This window comes from Cydia amplana, chromosome 5, assembly GCF_948474715.1.
Source record: "Cydia amplana chromosome 5, ilCydAmpl1.1, whole genome shotgun sequence".
In the NCBI taxonomy this organism is placed as follows: domain Eukaryota; kingdom Metazoa; phylum Arthropoda; class Insecta; order Lepidoptera; family Tortricidae; genus Cydia; species Cydia amplana.
Genome location: NC_086073.1, coordinates 5,402,277 through 5,429,268, shown reverse-complemented (window position 1 = coordinate 5,429,268; position 26,992 = coordinate 5,402,277). Strand labels below are relative to the sequence as shown.

Sequence of the window (26,992 nt, the reverse complement as noted above, 5' to 3'; positions counted from 1 at the left end):
ATACCATCACTTCAGGCGTCCATAGTTTTATATAGGGTATTTAGGAACTCCTATTGATTTTCTCAGGCTGTATCTAATGAATATATTATTATGTTCAATAAGAATTCCTTCAAGTGCTGCAACGGGCTTGATACTAGAATCAGTGGGAACAGAACCGTGTATACTCAGAAGAGGCCGACGGATTTCTTGAGGTCCTTCTGCTTCCAGCCGGGTAGGGCGCGGAAATCGCTGTACGGCATGTGGAACGCGGACACGAAGTCGTCGTGCGTCAGGTAAAGCTGGAAAATACATTCTAACTTGGTGACCAACAAAGTTACGAATACATTAGCTCACAAGAGTTGAGTTTGGGCAAAGACATGACTATTAAATTCCTTGTTTTGCTACGTTATTGCATTTTCAAATTCATCGGGGTCTTTTCTCAGGCCGCGTAGCCAACGTGCCAATCGCTTACGCTGCGTAGCGATCGAAACGCAACTGTCACACTAATATGGAAGAGTGATAGAGACACCAAGCGATGGCGAAGCGATAGCGATTGTCACCTTGGCTAGGCCGGTAGAGCGTTGTCCAGATCACTTCCTAGAAATATCTTCGATGTACAATGTGTTTCTCGTGCTGATCGAAGCGGTTCGCGCTGTTGCCGCTCTGATGTGCACTATTGCTACCGAGACTTGTCTAGACCACTTGTTAGGAATATCTTGGATGTAGGTACCACTGTTGGCCGAAACGTTAATGCAATTGAAAATGTTGGCCATTAACCATTATAAATTGAACCGTAAACTGTAATTGTCCGTTACGATTTAAGGTTCAATTTATAATGGTTAATGGCCAACATTTTCAATTGCATTAACGTTTCGGCCAACACTGGTAGGTACCTCCTTAGCTAGCGGGTCGACGTCAGGAGGCAGATGGTCCTTGGGCCCGCGCAGCACGGCCAGCGGGTACTTCTCGTGCTGGTCGAAGCGGTTCGCGCTGTTGCCGCTCTGCAGCGCGCTGTTGCCATTCTGCACGATGGCCTTGCCTTCGAGGGCGCTGATGATGGCGCTGAATGTTTTGTGGCCCTGGTAAAACAAACAAACATCAACATTTATTCAGCAAATAGGCCACAAGGGCACTTTTACACGTCAACATGGAATTTACATACAAGCTAAAAAAAAACAGCAATTATAAAACAAATCTAAGCCGCAAATATCAAATCAAACTAAAGTATGGTAAAGAAATGGTACCTATATGGTAAAGAAATGAATACCTACTTAAAGTCAATTTGTTACTTGCGAAGTTACAAATCTCTAATAGTTGTTAAGTCAAAAACAGGGGCCTCTGGTGGGCCCCGTAAGCTGCGTCCGTTCTATGGAAATATTACTGACCTATAGAAATTCACGGCGTCAACCGGAGACCAAGAGTCTATAGTTCACCGTTGAACAGTCTTTGTGGCTAATGCAACTGACCTTAAGTGACACTGATAATATTTACTAGTAATTAGTATTTACTTTCCACATGGAGTGTTTCCAGTGCGGGAAGAAGCCCGTGAAGTGCGGCGGCTCCCGGCCCTGGCTCAGCACGATCACCGGCGTGTCGGGGTCGCGCGCGGCCGGGTCTGCGAATACAACGAGCGACGGCGAGTTGTTAATTGTGATATCCAGAATAATCTAGATTCGTCGTACATTCTGTTTTTAGGTACAATACGGCTGGAAGAAGACGACAATCGTTGATAGAAAACGGCAATCGAAACGTAAACGGAAATAGTCGTGACTTTTCATAGCATCTGTCATCCAGATACATTTTGGCGATGTACATAAAACATTCCCACAACAAACACCCCGATATGTATGATTACAAGTAAAAGATACATTGAGAGTACAAGTAACTATACTGCATTTCCCAAGTACCTACATGTAATGTAACCCGCAAAGGGATTCGCCAAAAACTGACAGGCGAGTGGTCTACAGCGACCTAAATATATAGCTGGTCAACCAAATCTTGTCAGTAAAAAAGGCGCGAAATTCAAATTTTCTATGGGACGATATCCCTTCGCGCCTACATTTTTCAAATTTGCCGCCTTTTTCTACTGACAAGATCTGGTTGACCAAGTATAGATAATATTTAAAGAAGAATACCTTGTGCGAGGTAAGCCCCCGCGAGCGCGCGGGCGTCATCCTTGGCGCGCTGGCAGCAGTGCGCGCCCAGCCACACGAACACGCTCGTGTGCGCGTCCAGCAATGCCGCCGTCTCTGGCGCCAGGTCGTACTGGCTGAACGAGATGATCTCCTCAACTGAAAATACAGAAAATTGGGGCATTATCAATTAAAAGGGACCTTATTGTCGATGGCGCTTACCGGCGCCGCACAGCGTCGCGCGGCATTGTATTTATATCGAAGCATCGTTAAAAATGGCGTAACCGCCATCGACAATAAGGTCCCTTTTGATGGATAACGTCACAATTATTATTTAAATAGGTAACTAAAAACCTGTCGAACGACACCGACTGCTGAATAAAATCATCGCGTATTATCTTCTACTGTCCCATTTTTGAATAAACCGCGTAAGTTGTACGGCGTATTTACTACCACTGCTACTTTAAATTGAAAAAAAAAACACACACACACACTTACAAGAATACTGTCCAGGAGCACCCAAAGACACGTAGAAGAGGCGCGGCGGCAGCGGGCGTTCCATCTCCTTCAGCGGCGAGGCTACCAACAGGTCGCGGCGGTCTCCGATGACCGCCCAGAAGTCCGGCTTCTCTTTGCCTGAAATTATAACTTTATTTTGCCATAATACTGTTCAATGGTGCAGGCTGGAGAGGAGAGGAGATAATCCAGTAAAAGAGGAAGGTGGAGTCAAGGAGTTTGCAGGTTCAGATCAAATTATTCGTCGTGAGGTAAAATAAGCCCTCGCCTTTTTTGAAGGACGATTTGGGGGTGTGCTCCATGTTAAACATGGTTAAAAAACGTATTCTACCTAATACTTCAAATTTTTCCGGATACTTCTTGTAGTTTTCCATAAGTATGACACATCACATCGACGAAAGGCTGTCGGTGAGTATTTAACGGATAGATATGTCACATATAGTTAAAGGGTATCCCGAGGAGATCCCTTTTTCAGCCTCTACTTTTGACCTAAGTCATGTACCTACTGTTTGTTTTATAATATTTAGCCATCAATCAGAATATATGAATTTGTTCCTCCGAAAACTGGTCTCCGTTGTGGTAGACGGGCGCATCACACCTACACTCGGGCGTCCTCGCGCAGCACGTAGCACGCACCGCGCCGAACATTAACGCCGCGGGCCTCGCGCGCGTATACTGTCCTGACACTTACCTTGCATGACGAGCGTGTGCTCGGCCGCGGCCATGTTTTTAGCGACCTCGCGTTCGTCGCCCGTGGCGTGCGCCGCGCACCACACCCACACGCGCGCGCCCTCGCGCAGCACGTAGCACGCGCCGCGCCCCGCCGCTCCCCGCCGCACCTCCGCGCCGCGGGCCTCGCGCGCGTACTGTCCTGACACTTACCTTGCATGACGAGCGTGTGCTCGGCCGCGGCCATGTTTTTAGCGACCTCGCGTTCGTCGCCCGTGGCGTGCGCCGCGCACCACACCCACACGCGCGCGCCCTCGCGCAGCACGTAGCACGCGCCGCGCCCCGCCGCTCCCCGCCGCACCTCCGCGCCGCGGGCCTCGCGCGCGTACTGTCCTGACACTTACCTTGCATGACGAGCGTGTGCTCGGCCGCGGCCATGTTTTTAGCGACCTCGCGTTCGTCGCCCGTGGCGTGCGCCGCGCACCACACCCACACGCGCGCGCCCTCGCGCAGCACGTAGCACGCGCCGCGCCCCGCCGCCCCCCGCCGCACCTCCGCGCCGCGGGCCTCGCGCGCGTACTGCCCCGACACGAGGATGAGCGCGCGTGATGGTGCTACCACACGACGGCCCATAGCTAGGAAATTAAACAAAACAGATAAATGGTAAGCAATTTTTAGGGTTCCGTACCCAAAGGGTAAAAAACGGGACCCTATTACTAAGACTTCGCTGTCCGTCCGTCCGTCTGTCACCAGGCTGTATCTCATGAACCGCGATAGCTAGACAGTTGAAATTTTCACAAATGATGTATCTCTGTTGCCGCTATAACAACAAATACTAAAAATAAAATAAAATAAATATTTAAGGGGGGCCCCCCATACAACAAACACGATTTTTTTTGCTCTATTTTTAGTTGATGGTGCGGAACCCTCCGTGCGCGAGTCCGACTCGCACTTGGCCGGTTTTTTTCATACATGTCTGCTGAATTTAGCATCAGGCGGATAATGTAGACTACCCTGAAGACCACCACGCCAGATGTTGTATGAAGCACGGCTCGGCTCTCTGCATAAATACACACACGTGTATGGAATTATATGTCAGCTGTGCTGTGTGACGTCACTTGTGTTGCGTGCCCGTAATGCGTTGATAATTTACCTAATGATTAGAAGTAATAGGATTCTTTTTTTATTCTGTACATTATGACATCTACGACTACGGGAGATCTAGACCGATGAAGACAAATCGTAGGAACTGCAAAACCGAGTGGACCAACAAAGACAAAGATTGACAGGGAATTATAACAAGCGAGTAGGCAGGTACTTACGATCGTAGTCTGAAGCGCTGCCGACATAAGTGATCATACGTCCTTTGAAAATTTGCAAGAAGTGCGCCGGTTCCTTGCCTTGATAAACCCACGCCTGAAAGCAAATATTGCATTAATTTAAAAAAATACTAAATATTTCATAAAAGCTTCTGAATTGTCTATAAAGGTGAGAATAATGGTACCTACCTGGACGGGAAAACGCCCCAACTTATTGTAGAGGTCTTTAGCTTCTTTAGCACCCAAATTCCTCAGATCATTTGGCGAAGAGCCACCCTGAAAGACATAAAATTTGAGTAATTGATATGTTATACCTCACATTTATGCCTCACCATCGTGAGGCGGCTGTGGCATAGACTGGAAAATAGTAGGCGCATGGTATAATTTGTTTTTACCTAGGCGTACAGCTCGACGTACACATCACATAAAAGATGACAACGAGATGTCCTTCACTTCTACTTCCAGTATTTGGTGCAAGTGAAGTGCCCCAGTTGTTCAATTACCCACACTTGACTAATGTCTCACCATCCAGTAGTAGAGTATGGACTGGTCTCCAGTCGGCGCGTGGTAGGTGTACAGCACGACGTAGCAGTCCCGGTCGTAGAACACGGCAGCCTGCGGGCGCTCCACCTCTATGAGCCCATTTTGCACGCGCCATACACGCAATGCACCCGACCCGTCATCCGGGAGCTGTGCCTGGATGTACAAGTACGCGTATATGATTAAATTCCTCATCCCAGAAGATTCACTTCTGAAATCCGTCATTTAGATTCCTGGTAGAGACGCAATGTTTATTATACACGTTGCCTTAATTTGATTGGATTAGGTTGTGATACATGACACATGCGTACGGAAAGGAAACACTCAAATACTCACACTACATACAATTACATCTAAGATATTTAACATGTTTCGTGTCTCTTACCTCGGCTGCAAGCCATGCATTGGACGCCAGACTGACGGCATCCAGCCGTGTTGTAGCAGAACGAGCGACTCGCACGCGATTGTCGCGGCGTTTGTCGCACCAGCGCCAATCGTGGAACAACGCAGCGAATTCCAGCGGTTCGCGGCCTAAATAATAAGGAAGTTGAGTAATGGTATGGGCTAAAAGTTTTACGAACACTGTTGTCCACATCGCAGTTGAGGAGTTAAGTAGGTCGTACCACCGGTCAGAGATCAACTGAGGTTTAAAAATCTCTCACACGCGCGCCTGATCGTAAAAAAAGAAAACCTGCTTTTTTCCGGCATCCTCATACACGAGGTCGTTTTTGTTTATAAATAAATAATTAAAAGACGAACCTGCAGCAGTGACTGACACGGGGCCTACGTGGCGGCGAGCGCGTGCGAGGCCTCGGGCCGCGGCGAGGGCCCCACGGCTCGCGGAGGCTCCGGCCGACGGCCCCACCCAGGCCCACACGCCACGGCTGCCGGCGTCAACGATGTAAACTCCCTGGAACATTAAAAGGTTTCATAACCATTTGGGGAATTATCCATGAAAAGGGACCTTATTGTCGATGGCGCTTACGCCGCACAGCTTCGCGCGGCATTGTATCTATATCGGAGTATCGTTAATGGCGTAAGCGCCATCGACAATAAGGTCCCTTTTCATAGATAACGTCACATTTAACAATAAAATTTCGGTAAAAGTATGTGCTGTTGAGCACCAGGGTGCGGAGCGGTTAAGTATCGCGCGGTCAGTAAGTATCATCAATCGATAATGCGTACGTAATCTAGTTGGTAATCTGTCTGGCAAGACCAAGCGATCGAGATATCCCGTACAAGATGTCTAGATCCTACTTATCTAGGGTAGCAAATGACAAACAAGGCCCTGGGTGGTAGTTTAGTAACGTGTCGATCTAGGACAGATGGAAGGAAACTTACGTCGTCAACCAAATCCTCCCTAAACAGCGGCGCCCGCTTGAGCTCCTCAAGCCTCGCCGCCGGCCGCTGCGACGGAGTGGTGATGGGCGCGACACGCGGCGGCTGCGTCGCGCGATACAGCCTCGCAGGGCGCGGCGGGTCCGCGGGCGGCGTGGCGGGCCGCACGGAGCGCGCGCGCAGCTCCAGCAGCGCGTCGAGCAGCGCGCGGTCGCCGGGCGGGAGCGTCTGCTCGTAGCCGTCGTGCGCGATGGCGATGCGACGGGCGGTCATGCCCTTGTCCGCGCCCCGCGCCATGCGGTATGCGATCTAAAGAAAAAAAACCGGCCAAGTGCGAGTCGGACTCGCGCACGGAGGGTTCCGCACCATCAACAAAAAATAGAGCAAAACAAGCAAAAAAACAAACAAAAAAACGGTCACCCATCCAAGTACTGACCCCGACGTTGCTTAACATCGGTCAAAAATCACGTTTGTTGTATGGGAGCCCCACTTAAATCTTTATTTTATTCTGTCTTTACATGTTTTTAGTATTTGTTGTTATAGCGGCAACAAAAATACATCATCTGTGAAAATTTCAACTGTCTAGCTATCACGGTTCGTGAGATACAGCCTGGTGACAGACGGACGGACGGACGGACGGACAGCGGAGTCTTAGTAATAGGGTCCCGTTTTTACCCTTTGGGTACGGAACCCTAAAAAAGATAAATACGTTACGGTACTTAGTAGTCGGGACTACTGACATCAGAAGTAGAAAATTCCGTTCAAAATTGCTATAAACATGACTAAAGGTAAGTTAGATAGCATTTAAGTATACGGTGGAGTGGATGAAGTCATGAATACCTTAGCACCAAACATCTTCTCGATCAAGTTAGCGGCGCGGCCGAGCCACAGCACCAGCAGCGAGGCGGTGTCGAGCACGAAGACCCCGTCAGCCGCAAGCTGCGACCACGACACCGGGTCCAGTTGAACGAGTACGGGGCGGCGCCCGCGCACGCGGTATAGACGCGCGCTGCCGTTCAGGTTGCAACCGCTTCGCAGGATTCTGGAACAATTTTCATCGTTTTTGATTTAAAATTTAACCTTTTGAACGCCAAACGGCGCATTCATTTGCCGTGCCACTGACGCCACGGGGGTAAAATTTTGTTTTGTGAATAAATAATGCCAACCCAAAAGTGGGGTGTTTTTCAGTAAGTAGATTTCCATCAAAAAACGATCGACGTCAAATGCCGTACGTCTTTGGCGTCGTTGTCACGATTTTGCGTTTACGTCAATTGGCGTCTGTGGCGTTCAAAAGGTTAAACTAGCCGTAGCTCGTAGGTATCCCTTTAATGCCGATTATTAATTGTTACGCTGCATACCCTTAAATTACTAGACATTAACAAATCTGATTTTATCACAGCTGCCGGTCGAGGAGCGTCGGAGCTCGCCAGCTCACTTGTCGAAAGAACGCATAGAGATAAGGCTGTTGTTGCTGCTGCTGTACCTACTACTACTACTGCGAAAATATTTCACAAACCTGATCCCATCACGGAAGTACGATAACAGCCTGGGGGATTCCTTGCTGGCGGCCTCTCGGTGTATGGCGGTGGGCACAGCCAGGTAGGAAGATAGCTGAGTCCCGCGGCGAAGCGCCAAGGCCGCTAGGGCGCCGCAACGCTCGCCAGCCCATGCGTGGATGTGGCGTTCAGCGCATTCCGTATTGCCGTTCTCTTTAACTTCTTTGCGCTGTAACAGGGGCATAGAAAGATTTGAAATGTTATAATGTTATAAGTGTGTATTCCATTCCCGAACGAGGATGAGAACATCGATAAAAATACCAATTTTGTGTACGACTTTTAGTGCTTTACGAAATTGTGACAGGACTTTTAGTGGAAACTGACAGATGTTTTCGAGTTTTTATTTGCACTTGCGGAGATATAACATAATAATTATGTCGTTTATAGGCGACACTGTCAGACTGTCACATACAGGGTGATTCATGAGACGTAAAAGCATACGAAGCCTTAGAGAATAGTAACAGTACCTACGTCTTTTAGCTAAAATAATGGGACTGCGCATATGGTACCTAACCGCGACAGTAGGTAGTATAATAAGTACTTACAATAACATCCGGGCCTGCTGGCTGGCCAGGCATAGACGAGGAGTACACTAAATAGGCTTCCCCATCGTAGAAGGTGCCGTAGTGGTTACGCGGAAGCATTTCTGTGCCCGATTCCTGCATGAGAGACAAATGTACCTACTTAGATAATGTACACAATCAAAACATTCTAGCGAATAATTCACAAAATAAACAAAACAGTGGGATCTTTAAAAAACACGATATATCCATATCGACATGAAATCGGACAACAAATTAAATTAATGTCCAATTTTCATGTCGATTAAAGACTAATGGGCCCGATTCGGATTTTGAACTAGATATCTATTAGACATCACCAAGATACGACAACGATATTTTTAAGATCTATTAGCCTGTCAAATTTGACATTTCCGCGATTCTGGAGATACTCTTGAACGATTTCCACAATGTCTAAAACATCTCGTTATATATTTTTAGATCTCAAAACGATTGTGACATTGGTTGCCCGAATTCAACTGCAAAAGATATCTAGTTCAAATCTAAACTACCAGGTATCTAGTACATATCGTATCGTTCTCTTCTCTAGAATGGATTTTGTTTTCCGAATACCGGACTCATACTTATTACGAAGAAAATGTTTGGCGACGTAGACGGAACGGAACTGAAAATCTCGATAGGTACATTCTGCCCTCCTAAGGTAAAAGGCCGTATTTTCATATAGTGTTCTTTGAAAATACGGCCTTTTACCTTAGGAGGGCAGCATTGTTCTTCAATCATTCCTCACTTTGTGTACTACTGCTGTAAAACGAAAAACCATTCTAAAATCTTAGTAGGTACTTAATTGGTGTGGTATTTGTGGGTATGGAAATAATATTGAAACTTGTAATTTGCTTGATACACTTGCGTAATCATTACATTGGTACTTATGCATGGTGTTATTCAAGTACGAGTGACCATTGAAAGTGAAATGCGGCTATGTATGTCCCTCATTAGGCTACAAATGATCAGTCGTCCGTACCGGCGATTAAACTCGCTGGTGTCAGTGATACACACGAAGGGCACAATTTGACAATGTTTATGAAGCCTCGTGACATTACCAATCTTCTGACATTGCTAACATGTACCATATATTATTATTATCTCCAGTCATATATATACCTTACCTACTACCTATGGTTTGGTTATTGCACCTTGCACGATATAATTTTATCTTTAGCGTCTGTTTGTAACAACCGGTGTTACCGGCAAAAAGTGAAATAAGTCTTAATTAAATACGAACAGAAAAAAGTTAACTATCGTCTCTAACGCTATTGCCGTCGATATTAGTGTTACAATCGTTGGAAAAATGATAAAATAGTTGTATATTTACACGATAAACGTTAAGTTCGCTAAATAGGATATCAAATTGAAAACACAAATCGGCCGGGGTCTGCCTTATCTTATAGAAAGCGTTAAGTCAAAGTTAAGTAGGTACACCATTATAAGCCAAATTCCACTTAATTTAACTCATTCACAACGTAACCACAGCCTAATTAACTTCGTGAGTAAAACATTTCATAATAAGATATTCTAATTGCCTCTGTTTTCTCCAAATGCAATTTAGATCAAAAGCTGAGGCGGTGATTTGAGTTGATTACAGTGCAGAGAAAATATAATGCCCGTGGGCTATGGACGCGGCGAATGCATTCGTGCATATACGTTCGCTGCAATCATGTAGTCACGCGCGTGTCGCGAGTTTTCACGAAAACTCATTTTTTATCCATGCACTTTCGACAGTTTATCTCATAGCTCGAGATGATTATAAATAATTGATAACTTGTTTTGTTTATTTAGTCTAGAAGTGCCTATTTAGTTAACTAGAAGCAAGTATGCGCGTTTTTAATTAAATTGTATTTTTATCTTGTTTCTGAACGTTCTGTTTCTACCTACCCACCTAGTTTGTAAAATGTTGCAACTGAATATTGTTCAAAAATAAGGTATTAATTTGTGCTGAATTTCTGTTGCATGAATATGATAAATGAAACTTCTGAAAAGCTTTCTACCGTAGGTATTATTGGCATAATATATTATTATTGGCATAATATATAATTGGCCAATAATTCGTCTTTCTTTACTACAATTCGGTATGGTATGACTTTATTATTATTTCATACTAATCATACTATTAGGTACTTATAGTTTTTATCAGCTATGCTATCATAGACAACTTGATACAATAACTAAAGCAAATGACTATGATTTCAGTCCAGACATCTTTCTTTCTTTTCTTGCTTTCTTGGTCGCGGTCGGCGGCACAGCTGTATATTATACTATCCACGTACATTAAAATAACTGACCATTCGTCAACCTTACTACAACGTAATAAGTTCCATATTAGGCACTTGTGCGTGACTGTACATTGCGCGATGCTGCGATAACGCGGCACGCTTCACTTGCTCTTACGGCATAGCCATAGACGCTATATTTGCATGAAACTTAACTCTATTATGAATAGGTATCTGTATTCTGTAGACGAAGATTCTCATGATGATGACTCAACAAGTAACAGTTGCTTTTAAAGAAAAGTTTTGTAGTAATGACTATAAAATTGGAGTACCTATCTATTCTATTCTGAGGTTTAGCAATTTGTCACTAGCTTAAAACTCATTTTGATCTAGGTATGTAGGTAAAACAAGAGCAAAAAATTAAGTTTTGAAATTACGTAGATACTATTACTTGCACTATAATAAACATACATTTTAGGATAGGTTCTTCGTTGTTATAAAGCCCAGGTTATAATTATATAGGTAGGTAAGTATGTAGAGTATTTATTTTGGAAAATTTGTTAAATTGAAATTATTTTTGAAATTGAAAGTTTCCAAAGCTTGACGGAAATGACTTACTTTTCGTGACTGTTGTAAACTGTGTGAGTGCGTTGCATTATAATTAGGTATTTTTCGGAGGGGTAGCAAACATTACGTACCTACCTATTTAGTTAATTTTGTTATGAGGTAGCAGCAAGGCAGGCATTCCATGGAATAGCGTAGTTGGTGGATATGCATATTTCCTAATATGCCTCCTCCCGGTACGGGAAGAAAAGGCCGGCCCAGGAAGCGATGGCTTGATGTCGTTAAGGAGGACATGCGTGCCAACGGACTCACCACCAGGGACGCCGAAGATCGGGCAAAGTGGACACGAAGGAGTCGGAAGGCGGACCCCGGGTCCTCGCGCCCCGCGCGGGGGCACAGCTGGGATTGACGCCAGGATGATGATGGTGGATATGCATATTTGGGCTTTTTCTAAAATAAATATCGAAAACCCGATTCTTTCAAATCTGGACGTTCTTGGGCTCATTCTACTCAGAATCGACAGCACTCTCCATCCTACCATTAAAAAAAGATGTCCCAAAATTTTGTATGAAAATTGTACATTCCACTACGTCACGTTACATACAAGTGAAAATTTTTCTCATACTAAAAACGTGTCGTAATGGAATGGACATTTTGGGACATCTTTTTTTAATGGTAGGATGGAGAGTGCTGTCGATTCTGAGTAGAATGAGCCCAAGAACGTCCAGATTTGAAAGAATCGGGTTTTCGATATTTATTTTGTGGAAAAAGCCCATTTATAGAACATAATGCAAGTAGGGACGAGTATGCAATACTTTAAAGAGTTTAAAGAATACACTGGATAGGTAATAGTAGGTAATTGTGTTGGTGTTATTAGATTCTAGTAGGTAGGTACAATATAAACAAACTGCTTTTCAAGCTATTTGTGCCTGCGGTACCTACGTATTTGTCGAAGAAACTAAAATTCTAATCATACAAATTCATTATGAGTTACGGTTTCCGTACTTAGAGCATAAACATCGGGCCATTGGAATAACTGCTCTAAGTAAATAATGTTTCCCATGATACGATTTAGATTATCCACATTAACAAAGTGGCAATAAGCGCATTGCGCGCGACCACCGAGCGTGCTGCAGTTGCCCGCTAGTTAGCATGCATCTCGCTGCAATTTATGCTGCACTCGACTAACTGTACACTTTCTCTTGCAACTCTATGTATTTCACGTCAGGAAGTCGCCGCTTGAAATGACACTAATTGCATTAAATTCCGCTAAGCTAAAGATAACATCTTACCTATATGTAGCTTCTATCACATTTGTCAAGTCGTTATTTCAAACAGTATTTTATCGTAACGTCCAAATCTCTCTAAGGTGTGCTGGTGTGACTCGCATCTCGCATATCTTACAGACTATGGGCCCGATTCGAATTTTGTAATAGACATCTATTACATATCTTTTAGACATCGCCAAGATACGATAACGATATATTATGTTTAAGATCTATCCTATTAAATTTGACATTTCCGCGATTCTGGAGATACTCTTGAACGATTTCCACAAGATATTACTTAGAGATCTAATTCACGTCTAATAGATATCTAACACGATCTATCGTAAAAGCATGTAAAAGTGACATTGGTTGCCCGAATTGCGCTGCAAAAGAGAACTAGTTGAAATCTAAACTATAACGTATCTAGAATGGATCTAGTATGTGTCGTCTCTTGTGAATATCTTGAAGTTCGGATACGGCAGTATTATGCCACTAGACTTAACAACTTGCTCACACAAAAGGTACTAATATATGCCAATTTACATCTTGCGCAAGAGAAATGAAGATTATAATAATTAAAGTCACGAGCGATTCTCCATTGTGCTACTCGTGATACTTAGTTCCAAAATAATCGATCTACGGGCAGTGATCTTCTTGCCGATAATAGGTCGTGCTTCTGAAGAAAATGCAGTGTAATAAAAGTGAACGATGCGAATGATCATGTTCATGATATTAGGCTAATAACTTGTTATATCAATCCGTCTATTTAAAAAAAAATCGGTAGGTATCTTTGACTCTTTCTTTAGAACTATGTATTGTTATTTTATTTGAAAGTTTACAAAGATTAGGTACGAGTGCTTCCGGCCCATTCGTCCGGCCAAAGCGTCCCCTGCAATCTGTCCACACTTGCAATTTTTCAATTTACTGAGCAAATAAGTACAGAAACATAATAAAATTTGTGGTACCCATGTTGGTATTAATAATAACGCCTTTCTTTCCGCTGACCTTTCGCACGACTCCGCGGTTACGATGTCCCGTCAAATAATGTTTTTGTTCATAAAGTAACTAAGTAATTCTCACGAAAAAATATCCCAGGAAAAAGCTATAACCTGAATGTGTTGACATTCACACTATTGTTATTTTTTGTTACTTAATTAAGATTTTGGTGCAGATACCTACCGTACCTACTTACCTATTTACACTATTAAAGTGACAGAACTTGAAGATACATATAATTACGGTTTTGGAGCGAGAACCCTCTTATTGTTTTAATGAACCGTTTCCGCTGGGCGCAGTAACGGCGCTCGAGCAATTCGATCGGAAACGTCTAGAACCACTGCAGTCGCCGGACCTAATCTTTTTTGCAACTGTAAAATTGTAAATGGCAAATTCTTGGCGCGGTGAAAATGAAAAAAGTCTTCAAGCTATATTGAGCTGATAATTGAGTTTAAATTTTTAGAGGTAGGAATTTTCTTTTTATATCTACCGTTAGGTAGAAAGGTAGGTTTAATAACCCTGTAGTTGCAAGCGTTTGAAGGCGGAGACTTAATAGAACCAAGACGTACACCTAATACCTATTGCTATCAGCATCTTCTTGGTCGTATCCTCACGGCCGAGGGACTTGACGACTGTGGACACTTCACCATCATACCATCGTAGAAGTAACGAATAGTGAAATAATGATATTACCTACGGTGCCATACCTACCTTTGACTCTTACATGCTCTTACGAAACCGCCATCTAATGCCCATAGTAAAAGGTAGTCGGATCTCAAATTACCCACGTGGCGTGAATGACAAGTGATACATTAGGCGTGCGTGATAGGTCACACGACTTATCTGGCCACATTATTGTTAGAGAAAATGTTATTATTTAGAAAGTAATGAGCCCGGGCACGACATTATTGTCCGGCTTATTGTATGTGTAATATGTACTTACCGCGACCCTCCAGATTATGAAGGCGGTGTGGTCGCGCGGGACGGTCCGGAACGCCGCCTCCGCGACGCGAGTGCTCCCGCCATCCTCATCCTGTCGCCACAAACGTTAACTTTTAGAACTTTTTATAGAAGTCAATACTCAAGAGCAATGAAAAATATCCTACAAAGTTTAATTAGTCTTGAGTGTAGTTTAGATCTACCTACGTGAGGTGATAATTCTTTTAGGTTGGGTTTTTCATTTTGACTCGATGTACAGACGCCTTCAACCATACATTTACATGTTTACATATCTTTGACGTCGACTGTACATGTAGGAGAACTAAACAGGCGTATTGTGGATGACTTAAATAAAATTAGTGCCTATTTTAGGCGGTGTTTTAGCGCCGTGTACCTATATAAAACAAGAAAAATATACGACAACAAATTAAGCAGGTAAAAAAACACCTTCAAGTACGCAATCATCATCTATTAAAATTAAGCAGGCAAACTCAAGTGTTCCTGACCTATGAACATAATGATCTAAGTGAGTACCTATATTAATAGTTAAATGTGGGTGGGTACACCTGCACAATAGTTAGGCTAATGTATTAAGAAAGGGTGCGTCCAACGCCGTGGGAGCGCCCCTTGGATCAATTCAATGTATCAGAACCTTCGTAACGTGAATGAAGAAGAATGTGTTTTGTGTGGCTAACTTGTCTACCTTCACATTCTTCACAATGGATCTAGGAGCGGCTAACAAAATAGTTTAGTTTACTAGACTACCTACTGTAACCAGGGGCGTATTTTGAAATTTGGCGCTCCGGGCCAATTCATTTCGCCGCCCCAGAAGTCAAGGAAGAAAAACAAAATGCAATCCGCTAGGGGCGGCATATGCCGCCCCTGAGGGTTGGCGCCCCGGGCCATGGCCCGGATGGCCCTAGGGTAAATACGCCCCTGACTGTAACTGAACAAATGCCCATATTTGCTCAACAAAATCTAATTTTAGGTTTTAACTCACGTGTATTTAGTCACTCGCGTGACATGTTTCGGAGAGCCTAAGTCTGCAGTTTTATAAGAGCATACTAGGGCTTCCAATACCGGGATTCCGAAATCCCGAAATACCGGGATCCCGTCTTTTTAGATGCATTTTTTAATACCGGTATTTTTAAAGGCAATACCGGGATCCCGGTATTTAAATAAACGAGGTAAATGTGCAGTATAAACCCTTTAAATCCATTATATTCAGCTGTATCAAAAAGCTTACTAAACGTCAGATGCATTAAGAGTTAGCCCAAGAAACGTCTGCAACGATTTTGATAGCACGCGCAGTGAAAGTGTTATTTTAAACGTCAAACTTCTATGAAATTATGACGTACAAATAACACTTGCACTGCGTACTTACTGCGTATGCTATCAAAATCAGACTTTACTTGGTCTAACTCTAACTGGCCTCTAGCCCTCATTTTATTATTGAAACAAGATCGTTGCCTATGCGTCAGATAAATATTTGGTGGTTGGTGGTGGATGAATCCTGAAGTTATGTGAGTGATGAATATGATGATAGTGACATTAACTTAATTAGTTCTTATAATTTTATCAAAAAATAAAATGAAAGTGCAAGGATAACTGTAATAATGGCAAACCAATTTTGAAGGAAATTTGAAAAAAGTTGTCTGGTTGGTTAAGTTGGACTAAAAATGTGACTGGTGAGGTGAAGTCAACAAATTGGATAAAATTATTGCAAACCTGGAGTGTGAAATAAAATTATTGTAGATGGCGGCATTGATTGTTTATTGTTGTAATAGCTTTTAGGACATATCTGGTATTCCAGTGAGCCTTTTTTAATTCCCCTTTTTAATAAAACTATATTTTTAAGCGATTCATATCCAATGCCGCGATCCCGGGATCCCGGTATTTATGAATACAGTTTCGGTATTAATACCGGTATTGTGAGAACTCCGGTATTTGGAAGCCCTAGAGCATACCTTCGCTAAACAAAATGATAGTTTACAAACAAGACATTTAACTCCCTACCTACACTACAGACATCATTCGCAAAGTAATTGCTAAGGTACGAAAGAGATAATATTTCAGCAGGCCCGCCGCGGCATCATAGACCCGGACCACAGAATAAGTGCCCGGACTAAGATAAGGTACTCGTAGGTAATAATGTGCTTGCTAATGCAGCTAATGTGTGCAACACGGTGGGAAAATATGACCCATTAAATGTTTTCGATAAATAATAAGTAGGCACATGTATTCTACACGGTTAATTAAGTGACAAATAGGGTTTCTGCTCAAGATTTCTAGAACTCAAGACAACTCGACAATTTGTGCTCAAAAATTCTCGAAACTCGAGAAATAAAATAGGTCATAAAATCAGAAACCCTAGTGACAAATTATCTTATAGAAAACAAAACAACACACAAAACAGGATAAATATAAACTTCACTATGCTATTTCCACTGTCGCATGCCTTAAAACACAACACTTGACTTTGGGACATTACTTGGTCAGCGCCAATCTCCAGGACATGCATATCCGTGTGTGGTCAGGAGCCGACTGGGCCCGCTCCCATCACCGCGCGGCACTCCCAGATCGCGAAGATGCTATCACTGCTATCAGACCGATTTGTAAACACTGGAACAGCTCAGGCGACCGCAGCGCTCACACACTCTCCGCGGACTAACCGCCGGCCAGTGAATAATGTGAAAAAAGAAAATTGTTTCACGCCTCTTGCGCTGACGTTTAATAAAATGGAGAATACATTAATTCCCGCGAAAGTCTAGGCGGGACGTACGTCCGATTGATTGGTGGCCGCTATCACGGTTTCATCTGGCTTCGACAGCTGTCTTAACTACTCACTCAATTATTTGAAGTAATGAACGACAAATTACACTTTACCACGATGTGTTTGTTTTACGGAGCGATTCTCTAATTGCAGTTTACTTTTACACATCTAACTCATTAATGCTGAGCAAAGTTTGATTTTTATAAGTAGGTATAGGTACTAATTTTGAGTTTTGGTCTCAATTCAAATACTAATTTCAAGAGTTTTAAATTTGTATTTTGTACTAACACAGATTCTAGGCTAAGATAAGTCTGGTTAAGTGAAATGTGAGAGAATACCGTAAAACGGGGTGAGTAGGTTTCGCAGGGAGAGGTGGGTTATGAATGGGGAGAGAAGGTTTGAGAGGGGGGTGAAAAGGGATTTTAAGGCTACTGCTACAAAAAGAATGTACCTATTCCAATTTAAAATGGAGCTATAGTAATACTCATAATAAAAAAAAATCGATCCAACAATCTTCCAAAATCAACTTTCTATGAAAACCCCTCTCACCCCAAATACGAGGCACTACGGGGTGAGGTGGGTTTTCCCCTTTATTGTCAAAGTTATGAAATGGAACTACCTAAAATAAAATAAAAACTAAAATACAATCGTCCGGAACACTTATTATATATACACCACTCAGTTTTCATATGTAAAAATCTAATGTTATCCAGGTTTGAATTTCAGTTTTGACCCTACTCACCCCATGTTACGGTAATTATTAAACAGTTAAATAATCATACTCTTAACAATTTCAGATCAATAACGCTCATGCTCCAGCACCAGCTCCATGGTCCTGACCTGCTAGCATGAGTTGCGCTCTCGCGCGCGACTTCATACACATAGCGTGACTTAAAGTATGGACTCGCGCGCGAGAACGCAACTTATGCTAGACCGCCTGATACAAAACAACTATATTCATAAACAGCACACCAATTAAAATAGTTTTTGCACAACGCATGCAAGATACCCAACCTGATATTCATCCATCCACGTCTTCTGTTATCTCACTTTCTTATTTACTAATGGATTCGCGGAATGCAGAAGCCACGGCGACCGAGCCCAGGCTCGTATACACTGACACCAGACACAGGAGGACTATGGGACTAGAGATTATTCCACCGACTGACCATACGCGAACGATCGTCTGAGCTTAACTTAACCAGTATATCTTAAACCTCTAGATCCCACAGCTAACTTTAACTCTAGTAAACACTTTAATTGGTTGGCCCGTGACCAACAATCATCACCGATGGGAATCAGGGCCAGGAACCACGCTCGGACGCGCACTTTGTGAGCTTTGACATGAGCTGATTCACTTTCGTTTATAATTTGGATTCGTAACGTCCGTAAACACAATGACGTGACAAAAACAATGTGCACATGAGGCAGATGCTTGCCGAATTTAGACATTCAAATGTATGTGATTCGTTAACTACCCACAAAACGTAAATTATTCTTGATGTAGGTGTCTACATAATACCATGTCTGTAAAGTGTAAAACGGTGCTAGGTATGAACGTTAACCATTTGGAATGGACCTACTCGTATTTGCTTTGTGTGGCTGTGTTGTGTACCTCTTGGGGGTGAAAGATTTACACAAAAATGTCTATGCTTTAACCTCTCGAATGATAATAATAATAATGGTTCCAGCAGGCGTTCTATATGACATCAAACTTGTCTTAAAAGGCCTCTGTGATGTTGGCTTCGGCCGCACGCACGTCTTCCAATGGTCCGGGACCCCATGGTCCCGAGATATGGTAAGTTATACAAATAATAATATAAATTTCATTGGAGGTAATTAGTAGGTACTACTAGTATTAGAACCATGGGATGCTAGAGTTTAAATCAGAATGTAATTAATTATGTAGGTACATACGAGTAGGTAGCTATTAGTTACCTAGTATAGATACCTCTGAACCTGTTTACTTTCAGCCCTAGTAGCACGGTCGCATTTTTATCGTTTATCACCATGCCTGTCACGTTTTAACAAGTATGTAAGTGCGAAAGTGACGGGCATAGTGATAGTCGATAAAAATGGAACCGTGCTGAGCCCGCCAGAATACTTGGCTCACGAGATAACCGCCATGTGGGATGTTGATTCGACGATCATTGTCCCGATAGTTGTTTCAGCGAACGGTCTAATAGCGAAGAGTCTCGACCAACATCTTGAGAGACTCTCGCTAGGTGGTTGGATCAAGGGCCAGATGCAGAAGGCGGTGATCTTGGACACGGCGCGGATAGTCCGTCGGTTCCTTTCTCTGCGGCCCTGACCACGGGTAGCTTGGGCCTTGCCCCGCTGCCGGCGGCACCCTAGGTTAGGTTTTTTGTAATGTGTTTATATGTATTTTTTATTGTTTTTTAAGTGTTTTTATATTTTACTTTTATATTCATATTATAAAAAACCTAATCTAAGAAATTAAATGAATAAATAACTATAATAATATTAATAATGGTTCCAGCAGGCGTTCTATATGACATCAAACTTGTCTTAAAGGGCCTCTGTGATGTTGGCTTCGGCCGCACGCACGTCTTCCAATGGTCCGGGACCCCATGGTCCCGAGATATGGTACCTAAGTCATACAAATAATGATATAAATTTCATTGGAGGTAATTAGTAGGTACTAGTATTAGAACCATGGGACGCTAGAGTTTAAATCAGAATGTAATTAATTATGTAGGTACATACCTAGGTAGCTATTAGCTACCTAGTATAGATACCTCTGAACCATTATTCTGAAAGTAAACACTTTCAGAATAATAAAGTCTCTCTCAGATTATTTGTCTTATTCTCACTTATTGCAGTCATTATGTTACTTAGCAGTGGGATTACGATGACGTCGATGACTGGCAAAGTTAGCGCCCCAGATTGTTTGCATTTGCCGTTAGTACATCTACCTACACAATATCAGGCGTGATGTGTTCCTGCTCAAATTGATTCGATACAGCACGCTCGAGTAGCCAGCGAAAAACGACCTTGCTTTTGTATTGGTATTGTCAATTGCGTTACGATTTGAATGCAACGGTACCGGATTATTTGGTTTTGTGATTTGACCTCTTTATACAGCAAAGAAGATGACTAAGGCCCACTCTCACCATTCCACTAACCCGGGGTTAACCGGTTATAAACCGTTAACCAAGTGTCAAATTGTACTGGTAACCATGGTAACTCCAGGTTTAACCGGTAAACCCCGGGTTAATGTAATGGTGCAAGTGGGCCTACCAGGGTTTTATCTAAGGCACCTGCCGTCGGGGAGCCGGCTAGTAAGCGAATCATCATCATCGCCAAGACCACATCTCAGACAAACAAAAACTCGTCCCGTCTCGCTTTGTCTTACATCCATACAACGTTTACGCTATGTTTCAAATGTGTTTTTAGATTTGTATACATGCCATAAAGTGTCATTCAATAGAACTTGCGAAAATGCGAACTATGTAAACAAAAGTTACTAGTAATTTGACATTTAGTGTCAATTTTAGTATGGCGGTTTGTTTACATAGTTAGCAAGTTCTATTGAATGACACTTTACATGGTGATATCTTGGATCTGCATAAATTAATGTTATACAGAACAGCGCCATCTGTCAAACAATATGGCAATCTAATAAAAGTTGTACGAGTCTGGGGTCATCATACCAGGAAAAATCTTAATAGCGCGATTCAGGATTTTTGCTACCCCGTACAGTGCCATCTAGCGTTCAATTTGTGAACTAAATAAAAGCTGCAGGAGTTTGGAGCCATTGTCCCAAGAAAAATCTTACTAGAGTCTGGCTAATGAAAGTTGAGCCTGAGATAACGCGGGAATTTCAATAAAAACCGCACCTGGCAATAAAATTACTCACAGACTTGTAATTGTCGCTCGGTCTATTCTAATTCTATGAAATTAAATGACAGCTTGAAACTGACAGCTTATTTGATAGGAAAAAAAGTTGCCATATAAAAAGTTTTAAATAAATCTCAGGGTCAACTTTCATTAGCCAGACTCTAGCACGATTTAGGATTTCTGGTACACTGAACAGTGACATCTAGCGTGCAAATCGTACCCAAAACAATAAATGCATGAAAATGAAAATTTTAACTCTTCCGGTCATACAAGTTTGTCAGTAGCAAAAGGCGCGAAATTCTAATTTTCTATGGGACGATTACCTTTCGCGCCAAAGTTTAAATTTGCTGCTTTTTTCTACCGACGGAAATGGCTTGACAGACTATAGTTTTTATTATTTATCCTTTCTACCTTAAACCTTTTTATAAATTTATGATTCCTACCTACTAATAAGTAAAAAAAAATCGGTCTATCGCGAAACAATTGACAGATGTTGTCACACATTTTTATTCTGCCAAAATTTTGTAAGGATAATGTTAACAGATGATATTTCGGATAAAGAGAGCGAATATGAAGATAGGAGTCCTGAAGGCAGTCCGAATATAATGAAGAAGTCATTATCTTCAGTGGGTTTCCGAAGCAGTACGGAGAATCAAAATGCGAGGCCATTAGCGTTGCGAGCGACGCAATCCTTCACCGGAGCTGTTGAAGAGCTTCGATTTTGTGGTAATTTTCAAAGAATGAATTTGTGTAATAGGATAAATGTGATGTCAGCACCAAAAATAGCCACGGTTTGTCCATGTGGGTGTCTGCTGAGACCCGCCACGGCCGTACCCTTCCGTACTCGGGAACAGAACACATTGGCACTTCACGTCGTCCCCCCAGAGGTGCTCAACTATCATGGATACTGTTTTGAGCCGAACCAAATAGCCATGTTTTGGAAGAAAGACTGTAGAATGTTCTTGTGGAAAGGCCAAGCGAAAATGAAGAACGTGATGCGCGCAGATTCTCATAAGAAATAATCTACCTACATGTAGTAGCTGCGTTTTCATAATTATATGTTTAGCAAAACTGTAATTTGCTTGATTAAAATGTTAATTGAGTACTCAAGCTATTTATTTCTTAAATTCTGTACAACTAGTAACACCTAATTTACGTGCACATAAATAATAACATCGTAAGTCGTAACGAAACCTTTACAAGTATAATTATTCATATTCATACATCGCTAAATCTACTGTAACGTTTGCACCGTGTCCAACGGCTGCTTTTCGACACCGGGCATATTCGCTTCTACATTCTCACCGCACGAGAATCTAACGTAATCGACGATTTGGACTTTATTCTGTTCTAATATTTCATCGACAGTATAGGTGGGGTCTAGGAGGTACTCTTGGTAGATGAGGCAGGTCTCGTCGTCGGAGTCCTTGGCGGGTTTGTCGATGTTTTTGTCGCCTATTTTGGCGGGCGCGCACCCGACTATGTGTTGGCAGAGCTGTCGGCCGACGTCCTCGGTGTCTGCGGGCTGGCGGTATGCGAGCAGCGCGCCGTACTTGCCGGCCGAGTAGGCGCCGGCGGCCGCGGGGTGCGTGTAGGCGGAGATCCGCACGTCCGCGGTGTTCGCCTTCCAGCACTCGGCGCGTCTCAGCACGGCGTTCTCGCCCACGTTTCCGATGAATAGCGCCAGGACTTCGGATAACTTTTTGCCGTCTGCGGATAGGTTGCCGAGCTGCTCGCTGTCAAGTTCCATCTGGAATATAAAACAATATAGGTGTTAGTTAAATAAAATAGTAGGAGTTTCGCAAATGTTGACGCCGAATTTGTAGCAGCATGTCAGGATTGCAGGATAGTAAAATAATGTTGTAAAATTGCCTGTTGGTCATGCAGGTCATGTGCATGACTGTGACTACCACTTGGCACGGCTATGGACCTAATTAATGATTGCACTCATTGGAAAAATGATGCAATCAGTATCAATTGAAGATTTAGGCACTTTAAAGTTCCGATTTTTGCCACGAGATGCGTTATTAATACTTTTAGTAGTTTTAGTTCCCCCCCACCCCCCACGTACTTCACTTAAAATCTATCTAACAAGAAATAATTAGTAAAGGTACAAAATAGCATGGACCGATAAAACAAAAAGACTGACAGTGTCTATACAAAGTTGCGTTCCTCCAATATTCAGCGCCATTTATTGAACGAAAATAGTAATTTTGAAAAGATGTATGAGCATCGAACAAAATGCATGAAACTGAGACCTACGGCACAATAACTCAATTTTTATACAATAGACTGCTGCGATAACTAAACCCAAAACCAGCGGACTAAGCGTCAATCAATATGGATGGAACTGAGACTTGCTGCGTTATTGCCGCCACCTGGTAATAAGCTGAATATTGGAGCAACGCGATTTTGTATAGTACGCGACATTGTCTAGCTTTTAAAAACAATAATTTGAAGTTACCTTAGTCACTGGACCTTTGGCTTGCAGGTTGGTGTGTGCGAATTTGAAACAAGCAACAGCAGCGTCTTCCATCAGTTTCTGGAACTTATCATTTTTTGCTACAAAGTCTGTTTCACAGTTGAGTTCTACCAGGGCCCCATGACTCATGTCAAACTTAACAGCTACGAGCCCCTGGAGTGCTGTGCGTCCGGCCAGCTTTGTAGCTTTCGCCCAGCCCATGGCTTGCGCTTGCTCATTGAGCCAGGATTCGGCCTGTAATAGAAAGAAATATTTTTCTTAATGAATTTGACTTGATTTATAGTTAATATTAACCCTGTGTTAAAAGTATTATGCCTGTATTGATCTTATCCAACTTGCAATTACTGAGATAAAATGGTAATCTATGGATTCTATGGTAACCAACTACTCTATGTATGGATGTAAACTCTAATTGTAATAGAATACAAACTGAACTGTAGAGTCCTCAAACCCTTTCAACCCCGCCCATGGTAAATAAATAAATATTATAGGACATTTTACACAAATTGACTAAGCCCCACAGTAAGCTCAAGAAGGCTTGTGTTGTGGGTACTCAGACAATGATATATATAATATACACATACTTAAATACATAGAAAACAACCATGACTCAGGAACTAATATCTGTTGCTCATCACACAAATAAATGCCCTAACTGGTATTTGAACCCAGAACCGCGGCTTCACAGGCAGGGTCACTACCCACTAGGCCCAACCGAAGGTAGGAGAGCTTTTTTTTTCTTTCTATAGTTGTAGTTATTATTATAGTTGAAGGTCCTTGCTTTCAAGTAGGAGAGTTAAAGGCTTGGCCCACAAGAGCTAGGGTAAAAACAAAGTTTTAGCCTGCATGACTTTATCTAAGGCACAGTGTAGCACTTGGGTCAAACAGATTCGGGATTTGACATAATGACAACTTTACTATAATGTCTGTGTTTACCTATAGTCCAAAAGGACATAAATTTTAACACATGAAATTAAATATAGCCTTACATACCTTTTCTGAATCATTGTTGTGCATCTCAAGTGCCTTTTTGCAATTAGCAATGGTGTAGCCCGTTTTCTTCCGAAGTTTAGCCAGCAGTGAAGACTCTACTGCTCTGCACAGAGGACTTGTGTGGAGGGTCCGCACCAACTGGAATATCATCTGAAATTATAGTTAACAAATATCCTATTTTTAAACAAGCAACTTTTACTTTGGGATCAACCCTGAAATCGATAAAAAAAATAACCATCCCATAGAAAATGGACCAGCCAAAATTTATTCATGAAACAGCCAAATTTTTTATTTAGCCAGTTATTTTTTAGCCAACCGTATATGAATTGATTAGTTGAGCATAAATATGTTTTCTTTTGAATAAATAACACACTTACACAGTCACACAAGAAAAAGAATTAGTTTACACAAGTCTACATTTTGCACATAGCTTCTAGATATTTTTAAACACTTCAGTAAAAACAAACTGATTACTGTTTTGGACAAGCCATTGCCAAGCCTATGACATCATCCGAGCAGGAAGGGGCATTAGGTACTTGCTTCTATCAAGGCCAATGCTCGGACGAATCGTAGTGGTTTTATATGTAGCTATAGAGCGAAACTATAAGCAACGACTAGTATTAGTTACCTTTGAATAACACTTTACTTTTTGCTTCATTTACCGATTCTTAACCTATAAATTAAGTTTTTTTATCAGTCGTACACTAATTGACATTATAAAGGATGATCATATGAACTTAAATACTTTTTAGTGATTGATTTCAGCACGATAATACTGGCCAAAAACATCACCATAGATACAGAAACAAATGAAGGTTTCAAACTGTTGCCATGGATAAGAGGTCGATTTGATATTGTCAGATTAGTTCTGTAGATAATTCATTGTTATTATTTAGGTTTCTAATAGGATAAGTAGTATTAATTGTGAGGAAAAGTTAAGAGATCCATAGGACTGAGATACATAACCAAAAAAACTAATGAGCATAACCTAATTCAAAAGACAACTTACCTTTAGTTACTTGTGGGATCGGTAAGTGTTTTAATTGTCAACTATTTAATGGACTTCGCAAAACAGAAACACTCAGTTTTTATGTCATGTAAAAGAATTTACAAGCGGAAATTATTCGCGGAAACGAAATAAATGTCAATTTTTGACATTTGTCAATACCGGTCGATTGGAACTTTGCACTCGGTTTAGACTCTCGCGCGAGCCACGAGACGAGCCGCGAGCCGCGCCACGAGACGCGAGTCCACCGTTTACACTCGCGTTCGGCTTGTCATTCGGTTATAAACCTTATGCCGTGCCGTTAGTGTTTAAATTATATTAGCTCGACGAGCTTGCGAGCCAGGAGACGAGCCGCGAGCCCACCGCTTACACTCTCGTCTCGTGGCTCGGCTCGCGGCTCGCCTCGTGGCTCGCGCGAGAGTCTAAATCGACTATTGGAAGTGACGTAAACCGCCTTGCGTTTCATTTATGCTTATACTTGGTCAACCAGATCTTGACAGTAGAAAAAGGCGGCAAATTTGTAAAATGTAGGCGCGAGGGCATATCGTCGCATAGAAAATTTGAATTTCGCGCCTTTTTTTACTGACAAGATTTGGTTGACTAGCTATAGATGGGCACCTTTGCATAGATTTTTTAAAGGCGTTAGAGTTAGACCAAGCTATAGTTGGTAAAACCAATTTGTCAGTCAGTAAGAACCAGGAAAATTATACCCATCCTTTTCTTTTGGGTGCTAGTACTAGTGTAAGACAAAGAAAGTATGATTCTCTCTGTCTATGTTTAAAATGAGGCAGTCCTTTGACAAACTATACGTGGAAAACGGTTTGGTATAGGCTTTCTGTAGTAAGTACGTTCAGAAGAAGCTTTCTCTGATTAAAACGCATAAGTAGGTTGCCACAATGTCTGTACTTTTACCGGAAATAAACTATTAGTACATTTCAGCCGCCATGGACAGAAACGGGAAGCCAACGAGAAAGAAAAGTCACCCTGAACCATCGACTTCCGACGCAAAATTACCTAAGCTTCCAAAGATGAGAACGGCCGAAAGTTTAAAAATTAGGACAAGGCCATTATTCTCGCTCGCCGAAGAAGTTCTTAAATTACCACCACCGCCGAAACCTGTTAAGAAGAAGCCTACTGCAGCTCCTAGAAGACAGTCTTCTGGTGAACTTTCTTTATTTGATATACCTAACTTAATAAGAATAATAAGCATTACGTTGACAATCAACGCCGTCTAGGAAACCGCGCCATCTTGTTTACATAGACAACGTTCTAG

The 26,992-nt window shown here is 42.3% G+C and overlaps 3 protein-coding genes across 7 annotated transcripts; 1 reads left to right on the top strand and 2 right to left on the bottom strand.

The window, feature by feature from the left end:
- Nucleotides 1-94: 94 nt before the first annotated feature.
- Nucleotides 95-18,807, bottom strand: LOC134647862 (villin-like protein quail). Of its 4 annotated transcripts, XM_063502205.1 has the most exons (17): nt 17,096-17,537; nt 14,609-14,698; nt 8,595-8,708; nt 8,010-8,218; nt 7,334-7,535; nt 6,497-6,802; nt 5,915-6,065; nt 5,541-5,686; nt 5,141-5,311; nt 4,805-4,891; nt 4,619-4,712; nt 3,701-3,931; nt 2,610-2,747; nt 2,115-2,270; nt 1,488-1,594; nt 873-1,058; nt 95-278 (listed from the first exon to the last, which is right to left on the bottom strand). In XM_063502205.1, the coding sequence occupies exons 1-17, from the start codon at nt 17,123-17,125 to the stop codon at nt 165-167; spliced, it is 2,532 nt and encodes an 843-aa protein (XP_063358275.1). In that variant the 5' UTR covers nt 17,126-17,537; the 3' UTR covers nt 95-164. The 4 variants fall into 4 exon arrangements, with proteins under 4 accessions (XP_063358275.1, XP_063358274.1, XP_063358272.1 ...); XM_063502204.1 differs by lacking the exons at nt 95-278; nt 873-1,058; nt 1,488-1,594; nt 2,115-2,270; nt 17,096-17,537 and adding an exon at nt 18,392-18,807 and having other exon boundaries at nt 3,319-3,931; XM_063502202.1 differs by lacking the exons at nt 95-278; nt 873-1,058; nt 1,488-1,594; nt 2,115-2,270 and having other exon boundaries at nt 3,319-3,931; nt 17,096-17,541.
- Nucleotides 18,808-21,700: 2,893 nt separating this feature from the next.
- On the top strand, nt 21,701-22,338 carry LOC134647839 (uncharacterized). Its single transcript, XM_063502168.1, has one exon. It carries the CDS (start codon nt 21,772-21,774, stop codon nt 22,258-22,260), a length of 489 nt encoding a protein of 162 aa, XP_063358238.1. The 5' UTR covers nt 21,701-21,771; the 3' UTR covers nt 22,261-22,338.
- Nucleotides 22,337-25,442, bottom strand: LOC134647838 (elongation factor Ts, mitochondrial). 2 transcript variants are annotated; one of them, XM_063502166.1, is made up of 4 exons: nt 25,342-25,442; nt 24,714-24,863; nt 23,703-23,954; nt 22,337-22,988 (listed from the first exon to the last, which is right to left on the bottom strand). In XM_063502166.1, the coding sequence occupies exons 1-4, from the start codon at nt 25,369-25,371 to the stop codon at nt 22,473-22,475; spliced, it is 948 nt and encodes a 315-aa protein (XP_063358236.1). In that variant the 5' UTR covers nt 25,372-25,442; the 3' UTR covers nt 22,337-22,472. The 2 variants fall into 2 exon arrangements, with proteins under 2 accessions (XP_063358236.1, XP_063358237.1); XM_063502167.1 differs by lacking the exon at nt 25,342-25,442 and adding an exon at nt 25,099-25,202.
- Between the last annotated feature and the right edge of the window lie 1,550 nt (nt 25,443-26,992).